Raw genomic sequence first — 10,828 nt, 5'->3', positions numbered from 1 at the left:
CCGCAGTCTTTGGTTCACTGCGTGGATCCTCCTCTCCCTCCTCAGCCCATAGCCCGAAACTGGGAGGATCGACGAAAACACCACCTGCGCTCCTAGACCCCCTGAATCGAAACCCTACCAGCATATCTACTACTCCCCCCAGTTTGGTGGCACGTGCAAACTTGCTGAGGGTGCGCTCCATCCCACCTTCCAGATCATTGATGAAGATACTGAACAAAACTGGCCCCAGGACTGACCCCTGGGACCCTCCACTTGATAATTAGGTGTCTACACATCTGTGTCCCCACATCCTTATGTCACACTTATATTACGGGGAAGTCCCCACTGGGCTAAGTGGTGCCCTAAGGCAACTTCCCAACTCCAGGCTCAGATCTGGTAGCAATGAGCTGTCAGGGTAAATACATCAATAACCATCTAACTGCAATAGAGCTGTGCTTGCCAGTACATCTATTCGGATTGGACCCTTAAATACCAGATGCGGCATGCAGACAGAAAAAGCAATCAGGTGGCGGGGCTGGAAAAGAGGGTAATGAAGGTAGTAACCTGTCACACCCTGCATGGGATACACTGCCAATAGGCAGCACTAATTGCAGTGCACAGCACTCACCACCTGCCTGGCAAAATGGATCTGCAGTCCTCATGTGAACACATGCAGCTTTCAGAGCTGACTATCATTCTGCCTCTGAGAGCCTGTTGGTTTGGGTTTGGGAGCCACATTTCTCCTGCCTGGACTTGATTTCAGGCGACAGATGGTACACGTATTGACAAGATTCAGGTGCTGCAGGGATGGGGCCAGCATCAGCCTAGGCAGAACAGAAAGAGAGAGAATGCCTGTGCAAAAGCCGTAATATTGTATTAGGGACTCCAGTACCACTTTGCACTCCAGGAGGCTGCTGTCTGGATCGGAAATGACCTTGCATGTGCCTACCAAGGTCACTAACTGATCTGCAGCTGTCTCCGGCTGCCGAACAGCACTGACTGCTCTTTCTGCTTTGAGCGACTGACTGGCCTGTGTTAACGTGTCAATAAAAGCAGCTTCTGGGGGGAACACAAAGAGCACCAGACAGCAGGCCGGCACCCAGGGTGTGACTTATTGCAGAGCATGGTCCAACATGCTTGTACTTTGAGGAGAGAAAGCTGTGCCTAGTTAATGAAACCATGTGAAGTGACCAACACAGGCTCCCTTGGCTATGATTTACTGGGCCTTCACTGGTGCCAGGCATGGCCACCTGCCAGGCCGGGAGCAAGGACTGCCAGAGCTCTGTGCCCCTTGGTGGATCATTTTCCTTCCCCATCACTGTCACCGCTGGCATGGGTATCGTGCAGCTGGACATAATTAATCAGTGTTTATGCAGCACTTTGCAAACACAATGCTCTCCACAGGTGAAAAATGCTGTTATTGGAGCATTATTTGTACCGTGCCCTCATTTCTGACCTACTACCTTTCTATTCCTTGATTCTGCTCCACCTGCTGGAGGGAGATAAGGCAGGGGCTTTCTCAGAAGGTAACCCAGGCTGAGGAGCTGCACCCTCTATGACAAGGAGATTGGTTTGTATTTCTGACCTTTCCACTAATGGATGGGGAAGTTACTGTCAAATGCTTCATGTGATGTGATAACCCTTGTCTCCCGCTCTCAGCCCAGAGCTGCGGGCCAGAAAACAAGGGACCATTTTGCATTTCTGAGAGAAGATTGCTCCTTGTTCCCCCTCCCAGAGGAACGCATGGCAATTTATCCTAATGTCTGCACAGTGATTACAAGAAGGAAATGGCTACTTCAACTATCCCCAGGCCTGACTGGCATGCAAACGAACCAGCCATGCAGCCTGCCGGGAACAGAGCCGCCAGCCGGCTCCCTCGTGGCGTCAGGAATGCAACAGCACCTTATCAGAGGGAAACAGGACTTGCAGAGTCAAGGCATTGAGCCCAGGGGCCCAGCGTGCCGTGCCATGGTGTGACAGTGGACGTGACCAGCTGTAATGGGTCTCTCCTCCTAACAGGGCAGAGCTGGGCTGGGCTCCTGTTCACCGCGTATAGCTCTTGGCAGCGGGAGCCTGGCGTGTGTATTGTCACTGGGCACACACCTGCTCCAAAATGACCGGAGCGCTCCTGGCATCTGAATGAGGCTCCCTGATAGCAAGAAGGGGTTTGAACATGGAGCCTGTCTGCTGTGAGAGCCCACCTCCGGCCTGTCTGCTGTGAGAGCTGGCACCCAAAGTCATCTCTCACACTGCACCAGGAAGTCCCTCGTGCAGTGGGATCCCCTGTCTCAGTTAGGGCTTGTAGGCAGCACCAGATCAATCCCAACTGTGCTTCCCGGACACACGTACTCCCAGAGACCCCCTCTGCTGTGCACACAAGCAGCACAACTCTCAGTACATGCCTGTGCACACGTCAGGGTGGGCTGTGCTTCAAACTATCAGCAAAAGCCAGTAAGAGCCCCACGTGCAACCACAGGGTGGGTCTGCGTGGGTTTTCTTTCTTAACTGTGCTCACACAGCAGCATTGAGTGCTTGCACAGCTGCTCTCATCCAAGCCTTTCCTAGCACGTTACTTATGCAACCTCCCACCACTCTGCTGAGCTAGGGAAGCATCATCACCCTCCCGCTTCTCAGATGAGCAAACTGTCAGTCGGTTCTTATCCCCATCAAGTCACACACAACCACTGTTGCCAATGTGGTCCCTGGCACCCGGGCTGAACACTCGGATATCCGCTGCACTGTGACTGCCCACTCTGGACCCCACACCACGGAGCAGGACATTCCCAGGCCTGCTTTGCACAAGCTCCCCAGCACGGGGGATCCCAGCCACTCACCAGACCTGTGTTACGCACCTTGTGTCCTGGAGCCACGTCCCTCCGCTCTGAATTTTTCTTGCTCCTGCTCACAGGACTGCCCGCAGCCCCAGCTCTCTCCTGCCTGCTGGACCACAGCTGTCCCGACGCTCGCTGCTAAGTGCTTCTCAGCTCCCTGGCCTGCATCTTTGGCCAGGCACTTCACAGGTGGGGTTGGCCTTTCATCTTCTAAGCGGAGAAGCAGAGTTTGCTTGTATCTAGCGTGGGTGTGTGAAGCAGAGTTTGCTCCCATCCAGTGTGGGTGTGTGATCAAAGCTTTTCAACAGAGATGAACGCCTTTGAACCTGCAGTCAGGCACTTGCTGCCAACAGGCAAAGGGGTAATTGAGCACAGGAGAATCAGCCCAGCAGGCTGGGACCCACGGCACTGCCTCGCCACCTTCTGACGCTACTAGAACGCATCTAGGCTGTGCGAAGATTGGATTTTGCCGCCCTCAGGTTACATGGGCTCACTCTGTGCAACCAGATCTAGCAGAAGCCCAGGCTGTCCAGTGAAGCGATGGGACAGTGTAAGCAGTAGCCTGTTTCTCAATGGGATGGCATGCAAGAGAACTAGGCATGCAGGGCTGATCTGAAGGACCAGCTATGTTGGCTAGTGAGTCCCTAGCTACTCCCACTTGCTAATGCCTAGAGTGCCAGCATATGCAACCTGGCCAATCCCATCCAGAGTGACCTTCCCCTCTCCTCTCAGTGTCCCACTCCATAACCAACCAGAGAGCAAAATGCCCTGCAGCACACATGCAGGGAGACAGCCTCAGCTCAAAGCACTGGGAAGTGGAGCAGGGAACACCCAGGCCGACCCTGTGCCCCCATACCCCTACAGCCACTCAGCATTTTTCATGTGGACTGCACGTAGGAGGTAAAATAGCCCAGAGCCCTGACCACCAAACGCCTGCACGAGAACCTCCCTATAGCCAGGACCTCCATAGTGGGGGGAAAGGCCACCCAACAGCATCCTGCATTGCTGGAACAGCTACAATTTCACTCCTGAACTTTGCCCCTGGCCACAGTCTTTGAGAACTGAGGATGTGCCTACTGCCTTGGCATCTTCCAGTGAGTCCCATCCCTGCCGTGGCAATTGATGGGGAGTAATGACCATCCAACGAGCAAAACAAAAGCAAAATGTAATCGTGTGCCACTGGGATCCTGCACTGACGTGATGCAGTGGCAACAACACAGAGCACAACTGTTTGTAGGTCGTAAATGAAGTGCTGTCAGAGGGGCTCATGCCTGTGTTTCTAAAGGCCTCCTCTGGAGGAGTCAACAAAGCGAGAGAGACATCCAAGACTAAGTGGCTGAATGTGGTTCATTGCTAGTCTGTTAGATCCATCCTCCTTGCGTGATGGAAGAGACTGCACAGTTTCTGGCTGTTTGCCCCAGGAGCTATTTCTACCAGCCGGTAATAGATTCACTGAGCGCTGTGGCCAGTTACCTTCTTTCTGGCAGGCCGGGCAAACAGGGATTAGGCTTCAAATGTAATTTACTGGACAACAGGTGGAAGCCTGACTCAGCCTCCTTCCTGACCCACTGTGCAGTCACTCATGATAGATACAACAGAGCAGTGAGGCTCTCTTCAACAGGGAGGGTAGAAGACAGCACCTGCAGCAGAAAGAGACAGCCCCAGGTTTGCAAAAAAAATACAAATGCTCCTCCCAAGTGCCATTGCCAGAAGCACAAGGAAGGATTTGGTTGGGCTGACCCTCTGCTGATTCCTTTGGCCGGCACAGGGAAAGCTCATCGAACCTGGTATTTCACAGTGCGCTCACACGGCTCCAACATGTTCTCCAAGCTTTTAGGCACGTGGGATTCATGGTCCCCAAAAGGCTGGTGGAAAGTTGCTGTTGGAAAATGGAGGGAGGGGGTTGTTTTAGGAGAGCTGCCATCAGCCAGTGAAAGGGGCAGCACACACAGCATGAGTACCCCACAGCCCTCTGAAACGTAATGATGTCTCAGGCCAGTGGCTAGAATCCAGGGCCTGGTTTTCTGTATTAAAATGAGAGGGTCACCATTAACAGGAAGGGTCCCTGTAGGGAAACAGCAGCAGGCAGCCGCCGGTCTCCAGCCTCTGTCCTCTGCATGCTCCATCCTGTCTGCCTTTGCCTCCAGGCCCACCATCTCCCTTTACTGTTCTCCAGCCCTTCACACAGTTCTCCAGGCTGCAGATCCCAGGATTTGAGGAGAAAGGCAAACTTCCCTTGCCCCAGGACTCCCTGTGCAGCTGTCCTGTCGGAGCCAGAGGCAGGGGTGCAGCAAAGCAAGGAACTGGCAGATTTCATGTCTTTCCAGCGGCATGGTTATGAATAGGCATGAACCAATTTAGCACAGATTATATCTAACAGGCAATGATCATGCTGCTGAGTGTGCCATTTGCCTGAGCTAATCCCCCTCAAAAAAAACAGACAGCCAGGCACCAAAGACCATAATAAGCATGTGTCCTAGCAGCCAGACAAGCTGCCTGCCCATTCAGGGGGACAATGGCACTCATCAGGGAACTCTCCAAGGGCCAGTGCCAGGAGCTTGCACCCTGCCAGCAGGACTGGCAAAGGTAGGTCCCTTTGGACATCCAGATCAGACTGGCAAATGTATTAAAGTTTTAGGACAACTAGAGTACACAATGCTAGACTTCATAAGTAATAACGAATTTTTTTCTTAACTAAGATGGAGCTCTGTGCCACTACGGTCTGAATGTACAACAGTTACTAAATGACTTTCCCAGAGAAGTGGATAGGCAGAGGCAGACCAATTGCTTGGCCACCTTGTTCACCTGACCTGTCGCCGTTGGACTTCTGTTTACAGGGACATGTTAAAAGCATCATTTACTTGTCAAAACCACGTTCTTTGGTGGAACTTAGGGCTAGGATCACCAGTGCAACTAGTGCAGTAACTCAAGAGCAACCGGGAGATATTTTCAAGGAGTTAGAAGATCGGATTGAGCACTGTATCATGATGGATGGTGGTTATGTTGAAGTCTAGCATTGTGTATTCTAGTTGTCCTAAAACTTTAATAAATTTGCTTTTAAATGCCATTTATAGATTGTTTCTATCCTACCTACAACCTAAGTTATTACAGTTTAAAAGTGCACAAGGACTTTATGAGGACCCTGTATTTATCATCGCTCTGCCCCCTTCACAGCTTGTGTGTTAGACTGTACAGCTGCTGGAATAATACAGCTTCTGCATTAGAGCAAAAGGGCAAGTAGAGAGAGACCTCAGCTGCTTCATCAGCCGTGAGAGAGCTGAACTGGTAAGCTGGCCAAACTCATCACTTTTTCCAATGCAAAACTGAACCCCGAGATTTCTAAGTGGATTTCTGCCTGCAGGAGTCTGGCAGCAGACCAGAGGAGTGGCGCGTGGAACAGTAGCTTTAATGACACAGACATTTGACACAGCGTGCTCAGTTGGTCTCTGCGAGACACTGGAAGGGGCTGACAAAGCCTTGTGTGCATCAGTCGAAATACCAGACGACAACTGCCCACATGGTTTGCCTTGCATTTACAAATAGGATGTGGCATACGAGAGACCCAGCTCCGGCAGGGAGACACTGCCCACGGCAAACACGTCACAGCAACAGACACACCCAGCATTTGCCGGTCGAAAGAGACAAAAACACTCCTGACATGAAGTCATTCCCATCCAGCCACAAGCGTCACACATCCCAGGCTTTGCAGACTTTGCTCAGGGGGGCGATATCCTCCTGGGGAAGGCCCGGTGCCTGGGCCTGTCCATTCTGTGCTGGGCACAGCCCCTTGGCAGGCAGGGTCTTGAGGCAGAGGAAGTCGGAGGACTCGCCGTTGGTGAAGACCTTGTTGCGGGCACCGAAGCCAGTGGTGCTGGCAGTCAGCCTCTCAGAATAGGCCTCATGAGGCCCCGTCTCGTGAGAGCAGGGCTGGAACTTGAAAACGGCCTGGAAGCCCCGCTTGAAGTTCTCGTTGAAGTAGCCATAGATGATGGGGTTGACGCTGCTGTTGGAGAAGGCCAGCCAGTGTGCAAACGGAAAGATGTAGCCCGTCAGCAGCTGGAGCTGGGCATCATCCAGCTGGGCATAGTCTGTGAGCAGCATCAGTGTCCACAGGGGCAGCCAAGACAACATAAAGAGCAGGGCCACTAGGATGAGCATCTTGATGACCTTGACCTTGCGTCGGGAGACCACCGCACCGCTGCACTCCTGGGTCTCCACCCGGTGCCGACTTACCAGGACTGATGACTTGTAGAGCTTGATCCCGATCCACCCATACATGACCATGATCAGGGTCAGGGGGCCCACATAGATGTGGGCAAAGAGGACAGTTGTGTAGACCTTCCGCATCTCACTGTTGGGCCAGGCCTCATAGCAGGAGTACAGGGGGGAGGCCAGGCTCTGGTTGTGGCCATAGACAATGTAGTGATCCTCCACCTGTGCCACCATGAGCATGACAGCAGATGGGCACATGATGGTGATGGCTAGGACCCAGATGATGGCAATGGTGTTCAGGGCTGTGAGCAGGCTGAGCTTGGACTTGAAGGGGTAGATGATGCAGCGGAACCTGGGGCAGAAGCAATGCAAGGGCAGATGAGATTGACTGGCAGGGCACTATTCATTTTCTGTTTAAAACAGGGAAGTTTTGTTTGTTCTAGAAAGGACCTGGGACACAGGAGCAGAGGAACACAGTGGTGTCCCCTTGAGCTTAGTCCAGAGGTCAATCTAGTCCCATATCTTCATAGTACACAATACCAGCTGCCTCAGCAACCTTGCAATTATGAAATCCCTAGTCCCAGGGGAAATTTTCTGCACAAGCCCTGTCATTGAGAGGTTGGCATCACCCTGAAGCAGGAAGGCAGAGCTGATGGCTTCCCCTTCACTTCTACACAGCCCAGCTCAGGTTTGCTCCCACAATCAAACTCTCAGGCTAGATCCCCGAGGCTAAGCTTGCAGATCAAGGACTCTTCCATCCAATGCCAATGGCTGTTTGCTCCTTCCAGACTGCACTGCTGCCAGGAGATGCACAATTATGAACGATTAACACACAGAAGGGAGGGAAAACAACCTTTTTATTCTGGTTGTTTTCATTTCAAATAACTCCCGAACTCTCATTCCAGCTCCTTTCCACTGTTCTCCAAGTAACTGATTTTTTGATTAAACAAAATTGTCTTGCAAAGTTATCACAGATGCAAGAGATGCTCAACCTCAGCATGGCATCATGGAAAAGCAAGGCCTGGCCTGTTGGGACCGAGTGGCTCAGGGGTGATAAAAGGAAGCAGAGCTTCTCCTTGCTAGAGCACTTCTGCAAATTCGGACCTCGTTCTGGTTACTACTCCCTCTGCGCTATAGGGGCAAGTGTTTGCATTTGGCACCCAGTGGCCCTCTCTGGCCACAGAGCTGCTAACACAGATGCTGTGGGTAAAAATTCTGCTCTGGATCCAAAAGGATTTTTCCCCATGGATCTCAATGGGAGACAAAAGACACATTGGGGATGCCCTGGCACCCAACCCACCTTCTGTGGCATAAGAGATGGGGGAGCCTCAGTGTCTGGTGCTGCTCTCCTGCAGCCCCTTCTTACCTGTCCACCGCAACCGCCACCAGCGTGAACACAGAGGAGGAGACAGATGTGCCCTGTACAAGCCCACTCATCTTGCAGACTCCGTTGCTGAAGGGCCAGCCTAGGAGAGAACCGACAGGGCAAATGAGGCATAAGCCCACAAGATGCAGGGTGAGGTGTGCTCACAGTTCAGCCACCACAACACATTTAAAGTTAATACAGGAGCTCACATGCAAGGGAATTAGGAAAGGCCTGAGCAGCTCTGCATCATGCAACTTGAGAGTGGTTTGGGCATTAAGCCCTTGCCTTGTTGAGTGGCTATTGATGGCAATTTCTAGCTCTGCAGCAGTCACCTCAGAAGAACTCAGCAAGTGAGCATCTTCTGTTTTCCTGTGAGAATTCAGGCTGAGAAGCCCTGGCAGACTTGGGGGAAATGGCAAACATTCAGCCTGGACTAGCATGGGGCTTGGCAACACCAAATGAAGGGCCTCGTCAAGCTGTGTGAGGGAGGCCTACGTGGGGAATCACTGGGGCTGCTGCAGGCCAGGTACCAGATGCACCGTCAAAGCCGTGCAGGACCCACAGCCAGAGCAGCTGGCACTGTGACCCAGTAGGACTGCATGGGTGCAGGTCATGGAGCATCAGGGAGCATGCACAGGCAGCACTCGAAGGGGCAGGAGACGCGGCAGGTCAGCCCTGACATCTCCTGGCAGGGTTGTGCATGGGCAGTTTGTGCCGTATGTCTGCTGCTGCACCTGGGCAGAGGCTGCCCTGTCTGCAAGCACAGAATCCACTTAGCCGCTACAGGGAATGAAATGCATTTCTCTGGCCTCTCTATCAGCTGAATCCCAGCTCTCCAAAGAGCATGGATGCTGGTGACAGAAGAGGCTCGGATGCATTAGACAGAGTCCTTTTCTCTTCCCTGGTTGTGTTGACACACAGATACCACTGGCCTCCCACCTGACCCCTCTGGCATCATTCATAGGCACTCCAAGGCTAGAGAAGGAAACCATTAGCTACTCACCCCCCCCCCCCGATGCAGGCATGCTTTAGCGGGCAGCTCAGGTACCAGGCTCATCAGGTGCTTAATAAGGCCTGTGAGGATGACACTAAACTTTGCAACAGGCACCGCTGAGACAGCTTAGGATACAAACAGAGCCTCTTCAGTGGGAGTCACTGCAGCAACTCCAAAGCTGCCACGGGACACAAAAGTCAGATACAAAGTACACTGGAAAAGCAGGTACCGAGCTGGAGCAGGCCTAAAGCACTTCAAGTGCCCACTGCACAGCTGTCTCCACGTGACCATGAGTATGCCCGTGGGCACCAGTCTCATTTTCACAGGTGTCAAGTGGGTGTCGATCCCAGGGATCTCAGTGCAGGGAGCAGAGGCTCAGCTCCTGCAAAAATGAAACAGCCTTCCTCCCAGCACTGCTTCAAGGATTTGGCCCCTTGCCTAAGGCCTACAGGGCTGCAAATGCTGCCCTTGATTTCTAAGTCTCATACAACCCCAGATGAACCACCTGGGCCCCTACACCCTCAAGCACTGATTGATGGAGACCTGGTGTTGCTCTTATAGCTGCTGGGTCCTAGGGGGTCCACTGCACAGAGCACTCCCATGCAACGTCTTTCTGCAGCCAGGGGCTAGGAGGCAGGAATCGTCTCCCTGAGGTCACCAGGGCAGCAGGGACTGTGCAGTCCTGTGCTCAAAGCACTTGGCAGCATCCTGAACTCCACTAGGCAGAAGGCTGCTGACCAGCCCTTAGCATCACCCTTACCTGTAATCAGATTGTCCACCAGGGTAGTGGGCACGCAAAAAATCCCCACCAGCAGGTCGCTGACAGCCAGATTGAGGATGAAGAGGTTGGTGACAGTCCTCATCTGGCTGTTCTTCAGCACGATGAAGCACACCAAGCCATTCCCAACCATGCACAGGGTGAAGATGAACATGTAGGCGATGATATAGATGGCAGCCACTGCAGGGGAGTGCTGGTAGTAGCGCGAATACGTCACGTTCCTTTTATGGCTCATTAAGGACAAGATTGTCTTGTTCGTGCCACCGTCCATTTCTACCCCGGGAAAATCCACGGCAGGAGCTATGAGAGACCACAAGGGAGTTAAGAGAATGGCATAGAGCTTCAGCAGCAGGGAGGTTTCAGGTTAGCAACTTGAGAGAGAGAGAAAACGTGAGTCAAAAAGAAGCTGCCGGGGGATACACGCACGGGCTTGGAATGTGTCAAATGAAATAAAAGACTCACTAACCTGGAGACAGCTCATTAAAGTGAGGTGAGACAGGGAGGAGAAAAATCCTACCCCAGAAATGCCATCTGAGGAAGTGGCGTTCCATTATTGCATTGGTGTAATTAGCACACGTACTTAATGAGTGCGAGCACAATGGATGCTATGAGCAGGAAGGCACAGCTCTACCAGGGAATAATTATGCCATTAATGAGCAGGTGCTGAG

At 52.5% G+C, this 10,828-nt stretch overlaps 1 protein-coding gene across 3 annotated transcripts in view; it reads right to left on the bottom strand.

Annotated features, from left to right (window-relative positions):
* Positions 1–6,195: 6,195 nt before the first annotated feature.
* The window catches only part of LOC109317425 (neuropeptide FF receptor 1-like), a 10,261-nt gene continuing 5,628 nt past the window's right edge, over positions 6,196–10,828 (bottom strand). For all 3 annotated transcript variants that reach the window (XM_019546109.1, XM_019546110.1, XM_019546111.1), the window contains 3 exons: positions 10,143–10,460; positions 8,389–8,488; positions 6,196–7,374 (listed from right to left, as the gene is read on the bottom strand). In XM_019546109.1, coding sequence (XP_019401654.1) covers positions 6,498–7,374; positions 8,389–8,488; positions 10,143–10,460 — 1,295 coding nt within the window. In that variant the 3' untranslated portion in view covers positions 6,196–6,497. The remainder of the gene's footprint in view (positions 7,375–8,388; positions 8,489–10,142; positions 10,461–10,828) is intronic.

Source organism: Crocodylus porosus, unplaced genomic scaffold, assembly GCF_001723895.1.
Source record: "Crocodylus porosus isolate Cpor-Errol unplaced genomic scaffold, CroPor_comp1, whole genome shotgun sequence".
Lineage (NCBI taxonomy): Eukaryota > Metazoa > Chordata > Crocodylia > Crocodylidae > Crocodylus > Crocodylus porosus.
Note: the sequence above shows the minus strand (reverse complement) of the source record. Positions and strands in the feature narration are given on the sequence as shown.